Raw genomic sequence first — 24,854 nt, 5'->3', positions numbered from 1 at the left:
AAACCATCTTTCAAAAACAAACAGGAAATGTTTTGTTCCAATTCAGGCGACCCAGTCTATACTTGTATGTTGTGCGCATCACATAGTAATCTAGGCTAATAACCAGAATAAGAACACACAATGTTTTCAAAATTTGATATCATGGTTAGTAGAGGCCGATCTTTGATCGGGCGAGCGGGGTGGCTCACGAAGTGACCTTCCCCAATCGTACCCAAGTTCCCGAGCCGAGGCAACTTTGGTGATGACGGACACGTGGCCTTAGGCAACGAGTCAGGGTTTTCTAAATTTCCCAAAAATAAAATATTTAGGTGGCGACTCTGTATCTGGCAAAGCAGTCCATGTTTGGCACTTTTTTTCTAAAAATCTGTTTTCTCAAAACGATTTGCCGGATTTGGACTCTTTGGTTCAGATTAAGAACCGTGACAATTGAAGAGTCCTGAGCTGTAGTGACCCCAATATCGAACAGAACGGGAGCTCACCCTCCCGGGGCGTTCGGGGGACGTCTACAATCGCGTCCATTGGTTAGCTAGTAAGTCTGATAGGTTATCACTAGGAAAGGTTCAAGGCCGAAAGCTACCTATCCTGATGCAAGATATTTTCGACTTATACTCTTTCGATAAAGTCTGCATATTATTGCATTTCCGTTGTCATCAAATTCCATTCATGTGGGGGATTGTTGGAAATGGTTTGGAAAAATCTGGGTTTATAACATATTTTTTCCTAACTTTGGTTTATTATTTAGGTGAGACCCATGCGTCGTTTTTCGCGGGTCAAAGTGGTAACGCGTTCTATGCCGCGTTATGATTCACGAAGTATATTTGGTTGCTCAAAACCATTACCAAGTGAATGGAAAATTGAAGCCAAAGTATGCTCCATGGAAATGGAGTTTTGGTGGAAAATCTTTAAATGATTGAATAAGGCTTGTCCCACAATGATTTGGTGGGAAGTTTTGAATGGGTTTATAAGGCATGGGCTTGGTACTTGGGGTGTGCCCTAAGGGGTACCGAAGTGTTTTAGAGAGGGAGGTTATGGGAAAAATAGGCTAGACTCATTGGACCAAAAAATCACTATACTACGCCGCCCGTCCGGCCGGTCGGGCGGGTTGGGCTGGGCCTGGGCTTGGGCGTGGGTGCGTGGTGCGTGGTTGGGTTGGGCTTGTTCGGCCCAATACCTATCTTTTTGGACCAAAAACATTTTATTTTAATTTTATTTTTTGGTAAAATAAAATCCAGAATCGGAAATAAACTGGTCTGGTTTTTTGCTGTACACCCAAGCAGGTCCCTTTCGTTTTTTGAACCCAACAGATTTAAATCTGTTTAAATTCAAAACCGAACAGTTTTCAACATGTCCAAACAGTGCCTATCTGTTTAAATTGAACAGGTTTTGCACCTGTTTAATTCAAAACTAACAGCCACAATTTTGCCTATAAATAGACTAGCCTCCCATTTGGATTATAACACCAATTTTCGTACTCCATCTTCTGCTATAAATCTCTACATTTTGCTACATTTAATTTCTGAAAGAAAGAGTGTAAACACTTAGGTGCCGTTTGGTAATACTTACGTTTTCAGTTTTCTGTTTATATTTACAAAAATTTTAAAAACTCAAATAAAAACTTATTTGGTAAAATTTTTGATTTATAAATCAATGATTTCAGTTTATAAATTTGGCCAAAAAATGAAAACACAAAAAATGTGTTTCCGTTTTGAGTTTTGAGTTTTTTTTTTTTTACCACCCAACACTAGCCACCACCCACCACCATTTTCCACCACCGTCTTCCGTCACCACCACCCACCACCACCTCCTGACACCACCACTCTCCACCCACCTCTCACTACCACCCACCACCCGCCACCACCACCTACCGGCCAGCACCCACCTGCCACCCACTCACCATCACCACCTAACCCTCGCCACCACTACCACCTACCTGCCATCCACTCGCCACCACTCACCACCCACCTGCCACCACCATCCTCCACCAGCCACTCACCACCACCAGTCACCTGCTACCCACCATCTACCACCCATCACTACCACCACCACCACCACCCACCACCCACCACCCACTTGCCACTACCACCACCACCACCCACTCGCTACCACGTACCACCCATCACCGTCACTATCACCCATCCACCCACCACCCACCACCTGCCACCACTACCACCACCTCTACTACCCACTCGCTACTACCCACCACTCGCCACCATCACCCACCGACCCACCATCACCACCCACCACCCACCCGTCACCACCCATCACCACCCGCCATCGTCACCCACCCACCCACCACCACCACCCACCTCCTACCTGCCACCACCATCCACCCGCCACCACCCACCATCCGCCACCAACCTGCCACCACCACCACCACCACCACCACCCTCTCGCTACCACCCGCCACCGTCACCCACCCGTCACCACCACCAGCTACCCACAACCCACCGTCACCACTTTCCACCACCGTCTTCCGCCGCCACTTGCCACCACTTGCCATTTCTTACTCTTTTTTATATTTTTAAATTTTTCAAAATATTTTTTCAATTACCAAACGCGTTTGTAGTTTATATTTTTCTAAAAATAAACAAAAAATAAACAAAAATCAGTTTATAAAATTTTTGTAAATGTAAATTGAAAACGTAAACGTTACCAAACACACCCGTGTTCGTTAGGCAAACAATTTGCAGTGCTACTATTGTTTATAGTTGATCATTTCATCTTGGGAGATAAACGTCCACATTCTGAAAGCACCGTAGAGATGACGAATTTGTCTTAAGGACACAGTGTCAAACACTGGACTTGATCAGAATAATATTCAAGAATTAATCGAGTAAGTTATTTAATTTATTTTCGGAGTAATTTTATTTATTTAAAATCAGATTTTAATTTTATTTTTTGTAACAAAATAAAATCTGTTTTTATTTATTTATTTCTAGTTTGATTTTTGTAATCAAATAAATTCTCTCTTTTCCTTTATTTCTTTATATTCTTGTTGTTGTTTAGTACACAACAGAATTTAATCTATTTAAATACAGTGAAGTGAAGATTGTCCTACAATGATTCATTTGGATGTGAGTTGACTTTTTAACTATCTTAGTTTAGGGTTAAAAAGTTTCGTTTGTGATAGGTATTTTAGCTTCTTTTTTTTTATTTTTGTGAGAGAAAAAATAAAATGATTATTATGTGGATGTAACATTTTGTCTTATTGGACTCAAAAATTTATTTTGTCTTTTTGTAACTATTTTAACTAAAAAGTTCCCGTTTAGCTTATGCCAAACGAGGGCTTAATAAGCTATCTTTATGGAGGTGTTTTGGCAATAAGCTAAAAAAATTGACTATTGACTTTTGACTTTCCGCAAAACCCCTATATAAGATTCGTGTTGTGTTAATGTATTGTTAAAAACAGTAAATATTTTAGGAAATTGGGATTATTGGTACAATTGGCTGTTGTAAATCCTTGTGGAAGTTTTCTTTGAGTTTCTTTGAATAATTTGAATCGTTTATATTATAAAATTTGTTTAATATATTATCCATGTAAAAAATCAAATTGATTGGACATTTACAGTCCCATAACAACAGCATATTTATTTTTTGAAAATAAACAATTAATATAATTTTAATATTTTTAAAAAATAATTAAAACCTAATAATGAGCTTACAAATGCATAATTAATTTAATTATTTACATGAATAACATGTTTGATGTCCCTTAAAATATCAACAATTCAAATCATAAAAAAAAAAAAAGGCACGGTATCAACCCCGAAGTCATCATGGCAACATCCCCATGTCCATCTTTAAGATGCACTTCTTACTGTGCACTATATATTTTTCAGGAAAGGAAAATATCTTTTAAATGCATTTCCAATTTCCACTTAAAAAAGGTGTTCGGTTTTTTTTTCCTTTTATCAACGAAAATTTTTTTGTTGATGAAATTCAATAGACAAGCATAGTTGATAAAATTCCTCATTTAATCCCACTGAATGAATTTTTTAAAGAAATATTTAAAATGTCATTATTCTCTTTCTCATTTTTTCACTTCTTTTTTCCATTCTTTTTTTGATCCACCATAGCAGTTATGACTATCTATACTATGACAAAAAAAAAGGGGGAAAAAAAAAAGATAAATAAAAAAACAGATAATTTTAGGTATTTCACAATATTTAAGATGTCGGGTACAAATCACATGTTATTTTTTTTAATCAATTTATATACAAATTTTTACTGTATGGTTCATATTGATATAAATTGATAGTTTAAGATGACAAAGTATAGTTTTTTTTTTTTTTTTTTGAGAGAGAGAGAGAGTAAAGTGATATTAACTGATAGTTTAAGAGAATAAACTGTAATTATCCTTAAATTTAGGCAAGGGCTACTAGAAAATGAATAGTCATTGAGTTGAATTTTTTTTTTTTTCATCAACAAAAATATATTGATGCAAATGAAAAAAAAAAAAAGTACAAAATACCAACAACAAAATTACATAATAAAAAAAAAACCAAGAACAAAACATCAAAGCAAAAGGAAACACATTTAAGCTAAGATGGAATATGACTTCCAACTAATCCTATACAAAGACTTGGTCAAAAAAACACCTAATCAAACTAACCTCCCACCCAAACACACTAAGATTGTGTTTGACTCATAAATTTAAGTAAAAAATTGAAATGAAAAATGAAACAGGTGATGAATTATAGTTATATTTCATTCACATTTCACTTAATTTTTCACTTTTTATTTTCAAATTCCTACCAAAATTCACGAACTAAACATAATCTAAGCTCATCAAGCAGAAATTATCTAGTGTTTTGAGAATATCACGTGATTGTGTGTCCAACTAATGATATTTTGTCATTTTCCCATACTATCATTTCTCCATGCTATTGAATGGACAACATCACCATAGTAAAAATATTCAAACTACTAAATAATTACTCCGCCGAAAGTGTATGGAAAAATTATTCTTGCTAGGTCATTTGCTGTTGAGCAAATAAAAATAAAAATTAGGAACTAATATAAATTATTCAATGTCTAGGTGGAGACTATGGAGAAAAGTAACAAAAGAACGATCATCAGCTCCCTCCTATAATAGTTGATAGAATTATACATGTATGTCTTTTGCTGTCGTCCACTTCAAACCCTGCACATGAAAAATTCCTTCAGGTCAATGTGTGAAGACGAAAACACAAAAATACAAAACCTAATATACCCTCTCTTGTCTATTCTTCTTGGAAGTACATTAAAATTACTCATGTGAATGTTGAAAATAATTACTAATTGACAAGGGTAATCTCGACTGTTGACAAATATCTTAATTAACAAGGGTAATCTTAATTAATTAATCAATAAATTAATTATTTTTTGCTTCTTGTGCTGTTACATTTATAATGGAGTTTAGTATTGATTTTTTAGTAGTTTTTATTTATTTTTTATTTTTTTTAAATCTAAGGAAACTAAACTGTTTTTGTAAGTAGAAAAAAATGAGTAACAATAAGCCAAAAAGTTGGCTTATTTAGCTCACTCCAAGGGGTCTAATTAAGGAAAACAAACATACATAGTGAGTTAACTAAGCCGTAAATAACTTAAGTTGAGTTGAATAACATATTATTCAGATTTAGTTTGAAAACTTAATGAGTTTTAAAATATATTTTAAGTTTGACTTGTTTATTTATTGAGTCAATTTCAAACGAGTTTTAACCATACCAACCTCGAGTAGCTTGGTTTTGTGGTAGCCCTTATCGAATTGAGTATTTAGTTGTTTATATTTGGTTTAAAAATTTAACGAATTTTAAGATATATATAAATTTATCTTATTTATATAACCAATTTATCTTAAATGAGGTTTGGCATTGGTTTCATTTAGGTTTAACTATAAATTTTTTGTTAAAAATTCCAAGCCACATGATTTTTCTTCATTCATGTGGAGCTTACATGGACTTCTTGTGGAACTCATGTGGAGTTTGTGTTTATGTTCCTTGAACAAAGATTTGATGATTTTAGTTCTAACTAAAATCAATTAGAACTTATAGAGGTAAACGTGTCACAATTTTAATTAAAAGGATTAATAATCACGAATCTCTTTTTTCTGGCTCTGTTTGATTCACATGATTAATAGTAAAAGGATTAATAATTCATGGAATTAATGTAAGATTGGTTATCCACTTAGATTAGTGAGATAAATAATTTTCACTTGTCCACATTTCTTTTGCAATGGGTATGAATATATAATTCCAATTATATGTTTGTTTTGAATTATTAATTGTAAAACTAAAAAATTCACAATTTTTGTTGGACTGAATGTCCATCAAAATCAACCAAGGCATTTGGCCTAGTGGTTATATAACACTCTTTGTAGTGTAAGACCTGGGGTTCAACTCCTATAAAAATGAGTTTGATATCCTTTGTGGTAGTGTTTATCTCTCCCCTATTACGTGGTTGTACTAAGTAACAGTGGAGTTATTGTTGGGCTTGTGCTTGGTAGGCTTTGTTGACTTTCTAACTATTGTGGAGTAATAGTCTGTTTGATGATATAATATTTCTCATGTTTGTAATTATTCTCCTATCGATTGACAAAAAAAAAAAAAAAAAAAGAATGTTCATCGGAATCTAACCCGAATAATAAAAATTGCAACCAAAATTAATAATCTCAATCTTATATTATAATCTCCTGATCAAACAGGACTTATGAGTCTAAACACTTGTTGCATTTATTTTATTAATAATCTCAATCTTATATTATAATCTCCGGATCAAAATTAATAATCTCAATCTTATTCATTGTTTGTAAAGATGTGTCACTAATGATGCACTCAACTTGGCATAAAATTTAAACAGAAACATGACCTAATTAATAATTTCGATATACAAAAGGGTATTGTCCAAATGACATTTGGATGTGTGTTTAATAATTATGCAAACCTTTGCATGATTATTAAACACATGGTTGGTAGTCTTATTATCTGATGAGCAAGGATCCTCTACAGGATCCTTGGTGTATCTCGATAGTTGAGAATGTGGGTTCGACTCTCTTAAGAGGGCATAATGTTGTGATATTTATAAATTCCCCTACTGATTAATGAAAAAAAAAAAGAAGAAGAAAAGACTTACTGTTGAAATTCAATGTTAATGGATGGGGGTGATCCATTGGCAATTGCTCCAAAAGCTGTAGTAGAGAGAACCATGGTGGTTCCACCCCTTGAAGGCCTTGAAGCCGATGTTTGTGCTCTGTCTACTATCTTCACTTGTATTGTTTGACTTGGATTGCAACTATTTGGTGCTGCTGCACTAATACACCTCACCAAGTATTGCCTCCCACAAGCTGCCCCATTGTCCCATATCCCCTCTCCGGCTGCCGCGAACAGATTGCTTGACGGAAACTGAGACCCGTCGTTGCCGCTGCATGCGGTGGCTGTTTCAATCCAACCACCCGACAACAACACATTAAAAAAAAAAAAAATCATGTTTTGAAAATTCGGTTTGGATTTTCTGTCTCTAAATTTTTCTTTTATTCCTGTCCCGATTGTGAATGTGAGACACGGAGATCAGTTTTTCTATTTGTACAAAATTCATTTATGGAATCAGACATCAACTCTCATAATGGGTGTGGAATCCGTCAAAAAAAAGATAAAATTCCGTTCATGTGAGACAATTGTGTTGAGTTATGTAATCCATTTCCGTTTACATCTTTTTAAAAGACAGAGGGTTTGATTGTGGAAAGAATTGGTTATGATTTGTAAATGATTGATTGTAATTGTGGAGTGGGTACTTACGTATATATGGTGGGGCATAGCTGGCAGCAGTGCCAACATCGGCAAGAGAGAGATGTGTAAAAAATGGCAAGAAGAGAGAGAGGCATACAAGGAGGAACTGCTGGGGATTCATTGACATCCTCTTTCTGCACAGAGAAAAACACCAACTGATTGATGTTGGAAAATGCTTATAATCTTTACATACATGTCTTCAGTTTATATATATATATATACAATTTACAAACTATTGAAAGTCAACTCATTGATTTTAATAATGTAGAAGGTTTCAACAAACATTGAAGGCTGAGATATGAATATGAAATAAAAGTTCTGACTTTGCGGTTTAAGATTTTGTTAATTTGTGCTCTCTTAATATATATTAACGGTTAGTATACACGATGTATATGCAATTTAAATCACAACATATTGTGTGTGATTTAAGGATTGGCTGACTGAAGTTCAAGTTCCATTTTTTTTTGTTTGTTAAATGGGTTGATTAATTATTTTAACTTTAAAAAATAATAATATTACTTGCATTTACAAGTGAATAAACAAAATAATTTTGGTAATACTTGCCTTTTGGATTTTTTAGTTAATGCATTTAGGAAGTTATTAAAAAAAGGGTTCGGTTGAAAAATTCAATTTTAAATTTTATTTATCCAAAGTCCAGGCATTAATTTATTATGTCCATAAGAACAATGCCTTATAAAATGACCAAACTATCTATGTATATATATATATTATTTTCTAAATCAAACCCTAATCAAACCATAATCTCTGTCTCCCCTCTCCCTCTTCTCTCCAACAATGGCTTCAATCAACTTCGGATCTCGACTCTCCCCTTCAACTTCTTCAACCAAACGCCAATGTTGAAGAAGATTGCAGATTTTTTAGACAATGCATATATATAATACATACATGTGTAGCACTAGCACTGTAACAGATTTTATGGATCATGGATCATATGAATATAGTGGTCTGTATGTGTATATACATATATGTATGTATGTATATATGCTGTTGAAGAAAGCATTGAAATGCTATATCCCCAATTGTCAGTGATTTTATGAATTTAATCACTTTATATTTGATTTTAATTGACAATTGATTATAGTAGCATTTAATAAATTGTTGAAAACTGTGTCTTGTATGATCACATTGTAGTGGTAATGCATGTGAAATTAGTTTAAGGGGAACACTAGAGCTAGAGCTACTGGAAGCATACACAAAACATATTCTCTCTCTCACAAACTTTTTTACAGTCAGCAACTTTGACCAAGGTAAGTTCAAAAACATGTTTATTTATGGGTAGAGGTAGGGTATACCAATTGAACAGATAAAATAATTTGGGATAAAAAATTGAACAAATAAAAAATTCAATAGATAAATTTTTTAAACAAAAACAATTGAACAGTAATCGATTTGAATAGATTAATAAATTATTTAAATTTGATTTAAAAACTAAACAAGTTTCAAAATATATTCAAACTTAGCTTATTTTCAAGAAGATTTGAAATGAGCAATAATCGAGCCGATTACAAGTGGGCTCAGAGTAACGAATTTTAAATGAATTTAAATTTAACTTATTTACATAATAAATGAATCGGTGGTGCTACATGCACCAATTAGTGTACTAACTAGTGTATCAACACTAGTTATGATATTATTATTGACCGCACTCATTATTTACATTACAAATCCCAAAAACTTCTTAAATTATATTACATCATCAATTGGTACACTGGTTAGTACACTAATTAATGCATATAACATTATTTTAAATGAATTTCAAATTTCAAATCAACTTTTAAAAACCTTATCATAAGTAGAGTTCGTATAACTATGAATTGAAAATAAAGTCAAGGAAAAAAAATAACTGAAGTTTTGTCAATTCTTTTTTTTTTTATTTTCATTTGTCACCAAAATTTTTTCATTTAAATCGAAGATCTAGATACATTTGGACACGAGGATTCTTAACCAACATCTCTAATAATATACTGCACTTCTGATGATGTATCGATTCCCGGGTGGATGGGTCGGACCGGCCCAGGTTCTCCAGACTCCGGCTCAGGAAGGCTGGCTCCGTCAGATGACCTGCAAGCAAGTTCAGGGGGGGAACGGGGTAGTCCCCCAGTGAACCCTCCGGTGCAAGAATTAGAAGAGCAGAGTATGAAAAGACTGTATATCGAGAGATCAAGAGAGAGAGCCACCTAACTTCCTTTTTTTTTCTCTTATCCTTGCTTATATCCTTTTGTCATCATTTTTCCTGTCTCTTGTGACGTGCTTTTTCCGCCGAAAGCCTGTGCCATAGCTCATCTTGTTTAGGGTGATGGAGACTCTGTTCCGGCGGGGAGTGCTGTTGTAATAAATGCTGTGATGGGTTGCATTAATGGTGATGTGTTGTGATAATAACTCTGCAGATCTTTGTCTGCTGATGTGGCCCGCGTCCCACCTGCCGTGTGCCTAAATGCCGTTGGCCCTTCATGTCTAGGTGGCCTCCAGCTGTTCTGGGCCTTGTCACCCAGGCAACCGGGTTGTGCCATTGGCCCCAAGCACTGGGTTCGGGGTGGTTTACCGTGGGCCGTGTGCCTTGTGGGCCTATCCATGTCAGTAGTCCCCCATTTCCGAGTGCAGCTTTAGACCAACGAAGGGAATAGTGAGAAGGGAGAGAAGTGTGAAACGGGTGGAGAGGCCGACTGGAAGGTGTGCCGACTGCGAGGAGAGCCGGGCGGGAGGTGTCGACCGTGAGGCGGGCCGACCACGAGCGGGAGGGGTCGACCGTGAGGCGGGGCGACCACGGGGGTGACCGAGCGGGAGAGGTCGGCCGTGAGACGTGCCGATCACGAGGGTGGCCGAGCGGGAGGGGTCGACCGTGAGGCGGGGCGACCACGGGGGTGACCGAGCGGGAGAGGTCGGCCGTGAGACGTGCCGATCATGAGGGTAGCCGAGCGGGAGGGGTCGGCCGTGAGGTGGGCCGATCTGGGGGGCGTGGGGTTCTAAAATGTGCTGATTGTGAAAATGGAAAAGACAGGGTAAGGGTAGGGGACAGTGCATCGTGGCCATACACGTGGCAGTGTCGTGGGGGAAGATGAAGCGTTGGGGCAGGAAATGAAGCGATAGGTCACGGGGGGTTTTGAAAAGGCGGTTTTGGCGGTTGATTTGAAAGGTTTTGAAACGGGTGAAAATTAATGTGGATCCGTGGAATACGGGCAAAACCGTAGGTTTTAGGTATAGTGCGTTTTACCTACCGTGGGACAAGAACTCAAAATATCCAACTCTTTCACGGCGTGCGACATATCTGTGTAGCATTCTCTCAACTTTCTTGTGGTTGCGTCAGAAGTGTTTTGTGAGCAAGCCCTAGAAATGGCACAAGAAGGAGTAGTTAACGTGAGGGTAGACCCGTTGGGGGACGATGATGGGGAGGAGTTAGCAGCGCAGTACAGGGCAGAGGCATCGGACTTGATATTGGCCCCAAAGCCATTAAACCAGGTGGAGTCGGGGCAGTGGCACACTAAGGCGGACAGATCCACGCTCACGGTGGCGGATTTGGAGGCGATTAGGGAGCGATACCAGATTCCGGCGGAGGTAGACTTACGGTTGCCGACGCCAGAGGAAAGGGCGTCTATGGTGAAGCCAGGGGAGTTTTCCCTGTACGAGGAGGCGCTGAAAGGGGGGCTGAGGCTGCCATTGCCTCAAGTGGTGGTTGATGTGCTAAATCGCCTGGAGGTAGCGCCAGGGCAGTTGATGCCCAATGCGTGGAAGATTCTGATGGCTTGTGCGAGTGCGTGGCCTAAGGCGAATGGAGGAGAGGCCATGACGATCGACGAGTTCTTCTCATGTTACAAAGCGTCGGGGCAGCAAGAAACGTGGGTCACCCTACAGGCGGTGATGGGCAGGGGGTTGGTGGCGGGGCTGCCTACGTCGATCAAGGGGTGGCGGCCACGGTGGTTTTTCGTGTCAGTTAATGGGGGGATGGGGGTGCGCACCATGTGGAAGGTGCCAAATCGGTCGATGGAGTCTAGGCTGGGGGTGGCGGCGGAAGAGAGGGTGAAGAAAGTGAGGGAGTGGAGAGAGAGAGAGAAAGCCAGGTGGGACGATCTTGTCCAGCCGTCAGCACTGTTTGAGGCGGGGCTGGGACCGCAGCCGAAAGGTGGAGACCTCGACCGGGGGGAGTTGGAAGAGAGGAGAAGAGCACAGGAGATGGAGGATCGAGCCATTATGGCCAAGGCCGCGAAGTTGATAGAGGCGCAGAGGGGCCGACCGGCTGAACCGCTCTCGCGGGAGAGGATCCGACCGCGCCCTAGGCCTTTGGGGGAAAAAGACTTGGGTAGCTTTGAGCCGCTTCCGCCGCCTGTAGACCCTATAAAGGAAAAGGCCAGAGGGGTTGTGACGGTCATGAAGAAAAAGAAGGAGAAGAAGAAGAGGGGGGCTCCAGAGGAGGCTGCAGAGGAGTCTGGGGCCAAGAGGGCGAAGGTGGCCCCAACGGATGCAGAGGAGTCTGCGGCAAAGGACGCCCCAGAGGAAGTGGAGATCATCCCAACGGTGGAGGTTGTGGAGGTGGGTCCACCAGTACAAGCGGAGGCTGGGGTGGGGGAGGCGGCGCCGAGCGGGAGGGAACAGGTTCAGGGGAGGCCCGACCCCCAGGAAGGGGGGGTTCGTGTGGCCACGGCTATTTATCATGCGCGCGCGGTAGCTGGGAGGATGGAGGGAGAAGAAGGCCCAGCCAGGGCGGGAGCCGACCGCCTGGTGAGGATTGTGGACGAAGGAGCTCTGCGCGCGGCATCCGGGTATAGTGAGGCCGACCTGCTGAGGGGGTTATGCTCCGCCCAAATGGAGGTGACTACCTTAGCGGGGGCTCTTCTCAGGAAAGCTGGGGCCGCCAAGTTGAAGGCTGAGGAGGTCAGGGTCCAGCTGGCCAAGTTGAGGGAGGATAGTGCCGACTGGGAGACTGCCTATGCCGACCTGCCAGCAGTCAAGTTGGAACTGGAGGACACACGCCGTAAGGTTGTGTCACTGGAGTTCCAACTGGCTGGTGAGCACAAAAAATTGGAAGAGTCCGAGAAGGCCTGCGCGGTGGCGGTCGAGAGGCATGAGGAGGCTATGACCAGCAATGAAGAGCTGGTCAGGCAGAAGGATGAAGCGGACTCCAGAATTGGAGACCTGCTGAAGGAGCTGGGGGAGGAGCGCACCAGAGCAGAGGAGGACAAGGGGAGGCTTCTGAGGGAATGGGAGATGGAGAAGGTGAAGATGGCGGCGGAGCTAGAGGGTCTGAGGAAGGGGATGGAAGAGGAGAGGATGACGGCAGCCGCTGGAAGGGTGGCTCTGCAAAGGGAGCTGGACGAGGAGAGGGCGAAGGCGGCGTCTGAAAAGGCGGCCTACCCTGATCTATGCGTCGCAGCAGTGGAGCAGTATAAAGGGTCCTCCGAATTTCAAATGGAGGTGGATGCTGCTGTCGCCAGGAGTCTGGCTGGTCAAGAGCCTGGGGGGTTGGGCCCGTCAAGGAAGACTGCTGGAGGTAGGACAGAATCAGAGGTGATTGAAAGCTTCCAGCAGTCCGACTGCTATAAGCATGAAATGGCCGAGTACTGGGACAGTGGTTGGAAAATGTTCAAGCGTAGAGCTGAGGAGCTGTTTCCAGACTTGGACCTGAGTAGTGTGACAATCGGCGAAGATGATGTGGCCCAGACCCCCCTGGACGAAGGCGTTGAAGAAGAGGATTTAGCATCCAGCGAGGAAGAGTAGCCAAGAAGAAGAAGAGCTGGGCGTGTTCTGTGGGGTTTGGTTAAGTGTATACATTGTAATTTTTGTGCATTGTTTTTTTTTTTTTTTTTTTTTTTTTTTACATTGTAATTCTATGAGTGAATGAATAAATACGTGAAGAGTTTGGTTAAGATGAATTTGTGTACGAATGTTATTTTGTGTCTGTTGGCAGCTGACTATTTGTGCAGCAAAAGTGAATAAAAACCTTGTGCGGTAAAAATGAGTAAGAAATTTTGTGCAGTAAAAGTCCACAAATGAGGGTAAAGGGTAAGTTACAAGTAGTAGCTAGACAGTTAAGTGTAAATTTGAAAGTGAATGTGAAAAGGGTAAGTGTTATGAGGAGGTTTCAAAACGGACGAGTGAGAGTGTAAACATGAAGGTAAGAGTAAGTAAGTGTTGCGGGGAAGTTTAAAAATGTGACCAAGTGTGAAAAGATGTAGCCTTGTTTGGTTTTGGAGTGCTTGGTCGAGTGTTCAGTCTAGCTGGGGCTTTGAAGTGCTTGGTCTGGCCGAGGCTCTGACGTGCTCGGTCTGGCCGAGGCTTTGAGTGCTCGGTCTGGCCGAGGACCGAGGCTTTGAAGTGGTCGGACTGGCCGAGGCTTTGAAGTGCTCGGACTGGTCGAGGCTTTGAGGTGCTCGGACTGGCCGAGGCTTTGAAGTGCTCGGACTGGCCGAGGCTTTGAGTGCTCGGTCTGGCCGAGGTTTTGAGTGCTTGGTCTGGCCGAGGCTTTGAAGTGCTCGGACTGGCCGAGGCTTTGAATGCTCGGTCTGGCCGAGGCTTTGAAGTGCTCGGACTGGTCGAGGCTTTGAAGTGGTCGGACTGGCCGAGGCTTTGAGGTGCTCGGACTGGCCGAGGCTTTGAAGTGCTTGGACTGGCCGAGGCTTCGAAGTGCTCGGACTGGCCGAGGCTTTGAGTGCTCGGTCTGGCCGAGGCTTTGAAGTGCTCGGACTGGCCGAGGCTTTTAGGTGCTCGGACTGGCCGAGGCTTTGAAGTGCTTGGACTGGCCGAGGCTTCGAAGTGCTCGGACTGGCCGAGGCTTTGAGTGCTCGGTCTGGCCGAGGCTTTGAAGTGCTCGGACTGGCCGAGGCTTTGAAGTGCTGAGGTTGGCCGAGGTTGTGAAGTTTTGAGTTGCTGGGATCGTCAGACAAACATTTGAATTATGACAGTGTAGATCTGCAATCGGAATTTGCTTTATATATAAAGAAAAGGGGAATACAACAATATTGGTAATATAAAAATATGAACTTATTGATAGTAACGCTTCAGATGTTCTGCATTCCAGGGATGGGGCAGGTCTCGGCCTTCCATGTCTTGGAGTCGGTAAGTGCCTGGTCGTGGTCGGGCTTTGACGATGTAGGGGCCCTCCCATTTGGCTGCCAGTTTGCCCTCGGCTGGATTCTTTGTGGCGAGAGTCACTTCTCGTAAGACAAGATCCCCGACGGAGAATTCCCGAGGTCGGACTCGGCGGTTGTAGTGTGTTCTCATTTTCTGCTGGTAAGAAGCCAATCTGACAGCAGCGGTTTCTCTGAGCTCTTCGATTAGATCGAGGTGTGTTCGATGGAGCTCTTCGGCTGAGGCCAGATCCGGGTGTAAAACCCTAGGAGTGGGGAGGCCGACCTCTACCGGGATAACCGCCTCAGCGCCATATGTTAAACGAAAAGGGGTTTCGCCGGTGGGGGTGCGAGCAGTGGTTCGGTAAGCCCAGAGTACATTGGGCAGTTCCTCGGCCCAAAGGCCTTTAGCAGCTTCGAGCTTGGTTTTGATGATTTTGAGAAGGGAACGGTTGGTGACTTCAACTTGGCCGTTTGCCTGGGGGTGACCGGGGGAGGAGAAGCACGGTTGGATCTGGAGATCTGCACAAAATTTTCTGTACTTCGCGTTATCGAATTGTTTGCCATTGTCAGAGATGATGGCTTGAGGGATGCCAAATCGGCAAATGATCGATTGCCAGATAAACCTGGTTGTGTTCCGCTCGGTGATTGTGGCAAGGGGTTCAACTTCGACCCACTTTGTGAAGTAATCGATGGCAACGATTGCGAATTTGGTCTGACCTCGACCGGTGGGAAAGGGACCGCCCAGGTCAATCCCCCATTTGGCAAACGGGTAAGGACTGCAGAGTGTGATTAACTCTGTAGGGGGAGCATGAGGGATGTTGGCGAAGCGTTGGCATTTGTCGCATTTGAGCACGAAATCAGTCGTATCCTGACTGAGCGTTGGCCAAAAATATCCAGTACGGAGTACCTTCTGGGCAAGGGACCTGCCTCCTGAGTGATTGCCACAAATCCCCTCATGGATTTCCTGCATTACGTAAGTTGCTTGCGCTGGATTGAGGCAGCGTAGGTATGGCCGGGAGAAACCGCGTTTGTACAATATGTCGTCGATGATGACGTAATTGGACGCTCGGGATCGGACTTTGGAAGCCTGCTGCTGGTCCTCTGGGAGTGCTCCTGTGGTCAGGAATAGGAGGATGTCGGATGCCCATGGGATAGGTTCATTTTGAATGTGTTGTATAGCTTGTAGACTCGGTGAAACGGCCGGGTGGTGTAGGTATTCTATGCGGACGTCATGGCTGAGAGTAGGATGGTCAGCTGAAGCCAGCTGAGCCATTTCGTCTGCTTTGGAGTTGTCTGCCCGAGGAATATGTTTGATGTGGAAGGTATTGAAGAGGCGAGCAAGAGGGAGTGCCAGGTCTCTGTAGGCTCGCATCGTATCGTCCTTGGCGTCAAAATCCCCCGTCATTTGACCGACGACGAGTTGGGAGTCGCTGAAGACTCGGAGGTGGCTGACCCCTATGTCCTTGGCGAGGCGGAGTCCTGCTAATAATGCCTCATATTCGGCTTCATTGTTGCTTGCTTCAAACAGGAAACGGAGGGCACATTTGAAGTGACCGCCTTCAGGAGAGGTGAGGATGATGCCGGCACCGCTTCCTTCTCTTCGGGACGACCCATCGACATTGAGGGTCCAGGAATGAGGGTCTTCTGGCTCTGTTAGAGTTGGTAAGGGCGGGGGTGTGGTGGTCGGGGTCGGTTTAGTGAATTCCATGATGAAATCAGCTATAGCTTGCCCTTTGATTGCTGTCCGAGGTCGGTAAGAGATGTCAAACTGGCTGAGTTCTACTGACCACTGCATCAATCTGCCTGAGAGTTCCGGTTGCTGCATGACCTTCTTCAGGGGCTGGTCGGTGAGGACCACTATGGAGTGGGCTTGGAAGTATGGGCGGAGTCGTCTAGAGGCAATGACCAAGGCCAGGGATAGTTTTTCCAGCAAGGGGTAGTTCTGTTCCGCGCCCCTGAGAGCTCGGCTAATGTAATAGACCGGTCGTTGGACTGAGCCATCTTCTCGGAGGAGAGCCGCACTGACTGCGGTTTCTGATACTGCTAGGTAGAGAAAGAGAGGCTCTCCCGTGATTGCTTGAGAGAGAAGGGGGGGTTAGCCATGCATTGCTTTAACTGTTGGAAGGCCTCTTCGGACTCAGTTGTCCATTCAAAGGTCTGCCGAAGGACTTTGAAGAAGGGCAAGCACTTATCTGTCGCGCGGGATATGAAGCGGTTAAGGGCTGCCACTCGGCCGGTGAGCCTCTGAACTTCTTTGACCGTCCGAGGTGACTGCATCTCGACCAAGGCTTTGATCTTCTCAGGGTTAGCTTCGATGCCGCGTTGGCTGACCATAAAGCCCAAAAATTTGCCAGATCCGACACCGAACGCGCACTTCTCTGGGTTGAGCTTCATCTGGTACTTACGCAGGGTGGTGAAGGTTTCTCGTAAATCAGTGAGGTGGTCGGAGGAGTATTTGCTTTTGACTAGCATGTCGTCGACGTAGACTTCCATATTCCGGCCTATTTGGTGATGGAAGATGGTGTTAACCAGCCGCTGATAAGTGGCCCCAGCATTCTTCAATCCGAACGGCATTACCCGATAATGGTAAGTACCGCGGTCGGTAATAAATGATGTGTGCTCCTGGTCGGATGTGTGCATTAGGATTTGGTTGTACCCAGAGAAGGCATCCATGAAGCTGAGCATTTGATGACCGGCGGTGGCGTCGACCAACAGATCTATGCGAGGGAGGGGGTAACTGTCTTTAGGACATGCTCGGTTCAAGTCCGAGTAGTCGACACAAAGCCGCCATTTGCCATTGTGTTTTCGGACGAGGACCACATTGGACAACCACCTAGGATAGTCCACATTTCTGATGAATTGGGCCTCGAGGAGCTTGTTAACTTCGGCGGCTATGAGGGTGTTGCGCTCCGGATGGAAGATGCGCTGTTTCTGGCGGTGGGGTCGAAAATGGGGTTCGATGCTAAGGCGATGGGTTATGAAGGAGGGGTCGATGCCTGGCATGTCAGAATGAGTCCAGGCGAATACATCTCTGTGCTCGGTTAAGAGGGCAGTAAGGTCGGCCTTGGCTTGAGCGGGTAATTGGCTGCCGATCTTGGCGGTTCTGATTGAATTGGTGGGATCAATGTTGACTTCAACAAGTTCCTCTACAGGTTCACCTCTGACCAGCTCGTCCTCGTCTCGGACGTCAAGCCCTTCGATGATCATGGCCTCTTTTAGCTTGACTTCTTTGAGTGAGGCGACATAACACTCCCTGGCTGTGGTTTGTTCGCCTTTGACGGTTCCGACGCCGAGGTCGGTGGGAAATTTCATGGCCAGATGGTATGTGGAAGTGATGGCTTGGAAGGTATTTAGGGCTGTGCGGCCAAGGATGATGTTGTAAGCGGAGGGGCAGTCGACCACGAGGAAGGTGAGCAGCTTAGTGGTCTGCCGCGGGTGCTCACCGATGGTGATAGGCAGATCGATGGAGCCGATGGAGGTCACTCGGTCTCCGGTGAAGCCGACCAGAGGGGTTTGGAGAGGGGACAGGCTCTCTTCCCCAACCTTGAGTTGGCGGAAGCAATTGAGGAAGATGATGTCCGAAGAGCTGCCGTTGTCTATGAGGACTCGTCTGACTTTGTAGTTGGAGAGGATGGCGGAAATGACAAGGGGGTCATCGTGTGGGTAACGGACTCCGGCACAGTCGGTATCAGTGAAGGTGATGGGTTCGATCCATTGTTTTGACTGTTTGGGAGGTCGGTCCACCGTCATTACTGCTTTGTCTGAGCCTTGTCTGATTTTTCTGAGTTCTGCCTTCTGGGCGGAGCGGGATGGCCCCCCGCAAGCAAGGCCTCCTGAAATGACTCTAATTTCGCCGACTGGTGGGGGGGGATTGCCCGGAGGTCGAGGCTGTGGTGGGGGGCGATCGCGGCCTTCGTTTGGTGGGTCTGGATTGCGGGGAGGTGTGCGTCGGCGATTGTTCCTGGGATGGTCAGTTCTTTGTCGCTGTGGGGGACGGGGGTCTGTGAATCGGCTGAGACGGCCCTGGCGGATGAAGGTCTCGATCTGGTCTTTGAGGTTAATGCACTCGTCGGTGGTATGGCCATGGTCTTGGTGGAAACGGCAGTATTTGGACTGATCTTTCCGGGTGGAAGGGCTTCGGGACGGTAGGGGCCATTTGAGGGGGTAATCCCGCTGGATCTGGTTTAGGACGTGATCCATAGGGGAGTTGAGAGGGGTGTACCGTTCGAACCGACCGGGCGGTCGGGTCGGAATCGATCGGTCAGTTCGGGGGGGGGTGGTCATTATACTGGGCGGTTCTGGGCTCGGAGTCTTTCCTCTTCTCTCTGGGAGTCGGATTTTTAGGGGTTGGCTCTTGTCGAGCGGCCAGGGAATCTTCAGCATTCATGTATTTCTGAGCTTTGGATAGTAGGGTTGCCATGGTGGTTGGGGGGTTTTTGGAGAGGGAGAAGAGGAAGTCAGACGACCGCAGGCCGGCCATAAAGGCGGTGAGGATGACCTTGTCGTCATTTTCTGCTACTTGAAGGGCTTCGGTATTGAAACGGGTGACAAAGCTGCGGAGCGACTCCCCCTCTGTCTGACGAATGTTAAGGAGCTGGGTGGCCGGGCGCCTCTGACGCTGGGCTCCAATAAAATGGCTCAGGAAGGAGTCACTGAGGTGTTGAAAGGCGGAGACGGACTCCGCCGGTAGTTGGCTAAACCACAGCCGAGCTGATCCCTTTAGTGTCACTGGAAAAGCTCGGCACATGATCTCATCAGGAAAGGCATGGAGGACCATGAGGGTGCGGTAGGTTTCCAGATGGTCGACTGGGTCCGTCGTGCCATCGAAGGAGTCAATGGTAGGCATCTTGAATTTGGCAGGCAATGGTTTGTCGCGGATGGAGGCAACAAAAGGTGAGTTGGCGGTGGCCGAGGGCTTGTGCTGGATGTTCTGCATGACCCCTTGTAGTTGGAGTTTCATAGCTCGGATTTCAGCGTCCCAGAGGGGGGTGGTGTCGCCATGGTCGGCCAATGGAGGCTGGACGCTGCTAGCTTCCCCCTCAGGGGTCAGTACTGCAACCGGCGGGCGTGGAGGTGGTATGTTTTCATGTTGGGGAGGAAGGTGCTGCGAACCTTCTGGGTTAGGTGGAGGGGGCTGTGGAGCGGGATGGTCTGGGGCTGTTCCTTGGTTGGGGGGAACGTTTGGAGGTGGAACGGGGGGGTTTCTTTGGAGTAACGCATTGATCAGGGCCTGGTTTTGCTCGGCCATGCGGTTAATGCTGTTGGTGAGCTCGATGATGTATTGCGGTGGATTGATTGGGTGGGAGGGGTCTGTTTGGTGGCCGGAGGCATTGTGGTGAGAAGCCATGGACCTAGTCGTGACCATGCACCTAGATGGGCAAAAAGGAGAGGTGATAGTGAGAAGGGAGGGCTCCGGCGGTAGTGAACACAACTACCGCGCGAATAAACCAGTAACTTCCCACAGACGGCGCCAACTGATGATGTATCGATTCCCGGGTGGATGGGTCGGACCGGCCCAGGTTCTCCAGACTCCGGCTCAGGAAGGCTGGCTCCGTCAGATGACCTGCAAGCAAGTTCAGGGGGGGAACGGGGTAGTCCCCCAGTGAACCCTCCGGTGCAAGAATTAGAAGAGCAGAGTATGAAAAGACTGTATATCGAGAGATCAAGAGAGAGAGCCACCTAACTTCCTTCCTTCCCACAGACGGCGCCAACTGATGATGTATCGATTCCCGGGTGGATGGGTCGGACCGGCCCAGGTTCTCCAGACTCCGGCTCAGGAAGGCTGGCTCCGTCAGATGACCTGCAAGCAAGTTCAGGGGGGGAACGGGGTAGTCCCCCAGTGAACCCTCCGGTGCAAGAATTAGAAGAGCAGAGTATGAAAAGACTGTATATCGAGAGATCAAGAGAGAGAGCCACCTAACTTCCTTTTTTTTTCTCTTATCCTTGCTTATATCCTTTTGTCATCATTTTTCCTGTCTCTTGTGACGTGCTTTTTCCGCCGAAAGCCTGTGCCATAGCTCATCTTGTTTAGGGTGATGGAGACTCTGTTCCGGCGGGGAGTGCTGTTGTAATAAATGCTGTGATGGGTTGCATTAATGGTGATGTGTTGTGATAATAACTCTGCAGATCTTTGTCTGCTGATGTGGCCCGCGTCCCACCTGCCGTGTGCCTAAATGCCGTTGGCCCTTCATGTCTAGGTGGCCTCCAGCTGTTCTGGGCCTTGTCACCCAGGCAACCGGGTTGTGCCATTGGCCCCAAGCACTGGGTTCGGGGTGGTTTACCGTGGGCCGTGTGCCTTGTGGGCCTATCCATGTCAACTTCAAAATAAAAAATAAAAATAAATAGCATTCAAACTTAGAAGGTACTATTAAATTAATTTTCATGATTCATTTATAGCTACAACATTTGGTGGCAGGGGCATCTTCAAAATACTATTCAGTTAGAGGTTCATTTCTAGAATTTTTAAGGTCAAAAGGATAATTATAATTTAAAAGATTATTTTATTCCTATCTATCTTTCTATTTATTTATTGTCCACCTCCTCTCTATCTACATGTCAGTCCATTATTTATTCATGTATTATTTATCTATCCACTTAATATACTTATCTGTCTATATTATCACTAGCACCACTGTCACTGCCACCAACTTTTCCAACAGTGGGGTTACTATTGGAAAAAAAAAAATTAAAAATTATTCTTTTCACCAAACAATTTTATTAAATATATCTTTATCACAAAAAAGGACCAAATCTTACACCAAATAACATATAGCTCCATGGGTGTATACTTTTCATCCATTATTATCCATAAAAACAATACAGTTATGGGTTGGCAGTTGAGACCTATTCCCACCTCGTGAACATTGGCATATCTGTGCATACACATATAAGGATACTCAGTCATTATAAGGATACTCAGTCATTATACGGCTGCCGACTTCATAATAAACAAATATGTAATGTTCGTATTACACACTTCTCTCATTTATATATATAGATTTATTTATTTTACCTCCACGTGGCAACTTGTATATTATTTATTTTTAAAAAATTAAATTGAGCGTCGTTGTTTTGTTTGATTCTCACACCAAAAACGTTCATTATGATTGATTTTGATTAGTGCATGATTTTGCGAGTCATAAGCATGCACTAACCAAAATCGAGTAAGATGATGATATATTAGTATGCAAGTTAGCATCATTTTAGTTTTGAAATTTATTAATATCTATTGAATACAAAAATAATCTTCTAGAAATAACATAACATGCACGCTCACAATAAAGGTTAAAAAAAGGAAAAGTTACTATTTAGAGTGGGTTTTGAAATTATTATACAAATGTGAAAAAGATAATGATTTTAATTATTAATATTTATATTATTTTTTATAAATATTTTCCCTAATCAGCACTGATATGTATTTCTCCCTCAAAAAAATCCAAACCCACATGCTACATCAAAATATATAATAAGACGATAATTTACGAATTAGTTAATTACACCAAACTAACAAGTTTTACTCTATGAAAATTTAAACATGGTAATTTTTTAAAAGCATAAAACAACCTAATTTATTTATTTATTTTTTGTCAATGGATAGATGATTATCTATAAATATAACAAATTACAATAAATTAGATAACCAATTATATAAGAAAGTCTAACGATATATAAGCATAAAACAACTATAACCACCATTAAAAAAAGCACACACAATTCTAACAACTACATAAATACAAGAAAAGCGTCATAATAAGACTTGACCTCTCAGTTGAATTGAAAGTATGTAAGGATGTCTAATTGAACTACTCCAGTTGGTTAACCTAATTTAAAATAGAGATGCATTAACTCTAATACATAATTTTTTTTTATTGGCATCAGAGTGTTGGTTCAAAACTCGACTAATTTCTAGAAGTGCGCAATCCCTCAGTAAGAAATTTTCTGTAAGTGCACCAAAATTAGTCGAATTTTCTTAAGTGCACCAAAATTAATTTTAAAAAATTTTCCTAATCCGATGACTCCAAAAAATTATTAACACCTAAGAAGTTTTAATCCTAAACCTTGGAGGGAACACACTCCCAAAACTCAAAACACTCCCAAAACTCAAGACCTTACCACCAAGCCAACCCTTGGAAGTTTCCCACAACTCTAATCCACATATTGCACGTTGGAAATCAATATCAATATATAATTGCTTGCAACAAAATATTCAAGAGAAGAGAAGCGAGAGGAAATGGATGGATTGATTGATTTTGGATGGATTGATTTTGAGAGAAAAATGAAAGAAATCGATTTCTCCCATTCTTAATTACTTGTTTAAAATACTAAAGAGAAGAGAAGCGAGAGGAAATGGACATAAATAGAGAAAAATTCATTTCTCTTACAACTTGCTTTCTGAATCTCTCTAAATTTGGAATAATTATTAATTTTATAAGATATCGAAATTGTCCATCTAAGTACTAAAAAAATATAAGCATAAAAAGTTATTTTGGTAATATAACTTATAAGAGTTTCTTTTATTTTATTTTATGTAGTCCATCAAAATAAAATTGAAGATAAATCGGTATCTTTTTTGATTTTCCTTAGTTTACCAAACAAAAAGGACAAAAATCACAATCTCTTCTTTTCTTTTCTTTTCCCTCATAATTTAACAAATCAATTCTTTCTCCTCTTAATAGCCAAACATATATAGTAGAATAAAAGACAAGGCCACCAGCACAACGAAGGTTTTTTTTTTTTTTTTAATGACCGGGTGTCCAGATTAATTTACATGCATCTCGATTAATTCCGTAACTTACGTAAAATGCTCTCTCCACGTGGATCGGGCAGAACCCACGAGCGCGGCACATATATAGCTATGAGAGAGAGAGAGAGAGAGAGATGGATACATACCTCGTGGAGCTTTTGGATTGGAGAACAGGCCTGTGAAGATAGGAGGTGAAAAGCTTCATACAATACAACTGCTGGCTCATTGAGAAATTTACATCAAAACCAATATCATTAAAGAAGGTAGTTTTTTTTTTTAAATCAGATTGCTAAGAATATTGTATGGATAGGCACACTTCAAAAAGAACATTATCTCTATATATAGTAAAGTTTGTTAAAGCGAAAGTTGGGCAATCCTTATCCTGAAGCAAATAGTCTGAATGAGATAGCTTGTTGTAACAAAATATAAACATATTCCTTTGAAGAATGAGTTGTCCAGGTATTTCAGTTACATGCTCAGGAGAAGCAACATTTCGAACAGTAATATTAGTTTGATATTATGATGTTTGAGTGATGCACAAGTTATCTCAACCAGTTAAAAACTAATCTCTAGTAAATTTCATAATTTTAAAAATTTATAGAAAAAATTGTTGAGAAATCCATTTCTAAGGGAATGCATGGCATTAGATCCTATGATTGTTTCATTTCGTATGTAACATTGTGATTAATGCAATTATTTGGTGAGAAGAATAAATTATTATCGTTAAGTATAATTTTTTTTTTAATTTTTACTCATTGTTGTTTGACCGCCGGTGGCTAGAAATGTCGCTGGAGCTGGCTAGCTGCGGCTGGTGGCAGTGATATAGACAAATAGGTACATTAGGTAGACAAATATGTAAATATATAGGTAACACGTAAATAGATAAGTCATATTGGACAAATAAGTGAACAAATAATTGATAACTGAAATAGTGAACAAATAGGTAGAGATCATATCATCTTTTAAATTGTTATTATTCTTATCTGTATGGTCTCTCAAAATATTAAAGTTTGGGGTTATTGGCTAAAAAATTATAAAATTAGATTAATGACGCAAGTTTTTTTTGAACGGCAAAGAAGCTTTATTGATGAAGCACAAAAGGGTACATAAAGGGGAGGTAGGAGCTAGACAAAGCACCTACCACCAGTTGGTGAGAAACCAACAAAAAAGAAAACAGAAAACAGAAAACACACCAACACTGCTGAAACAGATTACACTCCAGACAGCATAGAGCTAAGACAGATTACACACCAAGCAGCAAGAGCC

The 24,854-nt window shown here is 42.9% G+C and overlaps 1 protein-coding gene across 1 annotated transcript; it reads right to left on the bottom strand.

Annotated features, from left to right (window-relative positions):
- Window positions 1-4,905: 4,905 nt before the first annotated feature.
- On the bottom strand, window positions 4,906-24,075 carry LOC114269704 (EG45-like domain containing protein). Its single transcript, XM_082894670.1, has 4 exons — window positions 23,735-24,075; window positions 7,773-7,897; window positions 7,111-7,411; window positions 4,906-5,143 (listed from the first exon to the last, which is right to left on the bottom strand). The coding sequence occupies exons 1-4, from the start codon at window positions 23,812-23,814 to the stop codon at window positions 5,137-5,139; spliced, it is 513 nt and encodes a 170-aa protein (XP_082750796.1). The 5' UTR covers window positions 23,815-24,075; the 3' UTR covers window positions 4,906-5,136.
- Window positions 24,076-24,854: the final 779 nt, after the last annotated feature.

Source organism: Camellia sinensis, chromosome 11, assembly GCF_055761805.1.
Source record: "Camellia sinensis isolate YWXY chromosome 11, ASM5576180v1, whole genome shotgun sequence".
Lineage (NCBI taxonomy): Eukaryota > Viridiplantae > Streptophyta > Magnoliopsida > Ericales > Theaceae > Camellia > Camellia sinensis.
The sequence above is the reverse complement of the archived record's forward strand: the minus strand, read 5'-3'. Positions and strand labels throughout refer to the sequence as shown.

What these genes read in the sequence shown, in the direction of transcription:
- LOC114269704 (XM_082894670.1), bottom strand. Translation starts at nt 23,814, where the DNA reads ATGAGCCAGCAGTTGTATTGTATGAAGCTTTTCACCTCCTATCTTCAC. An exon ending in CAATCCAAAAGCTCCACGAG is followed by an intron (nt 7,898 to 23,734) that starts GTATGTATCCAT and finishes TTCTCTGTGCAG; the next exon opens with AAAGAGGATGTCAATGAATC. An exon ending in CTATGCCCCACCATATATAC is followed by an intron (nt 7,412 to 7,772) that starts GTAAGTACCCAC and finishes GGATTGAAACAG; the next exon opens with CCACCGCATGCAGCGGCAAC.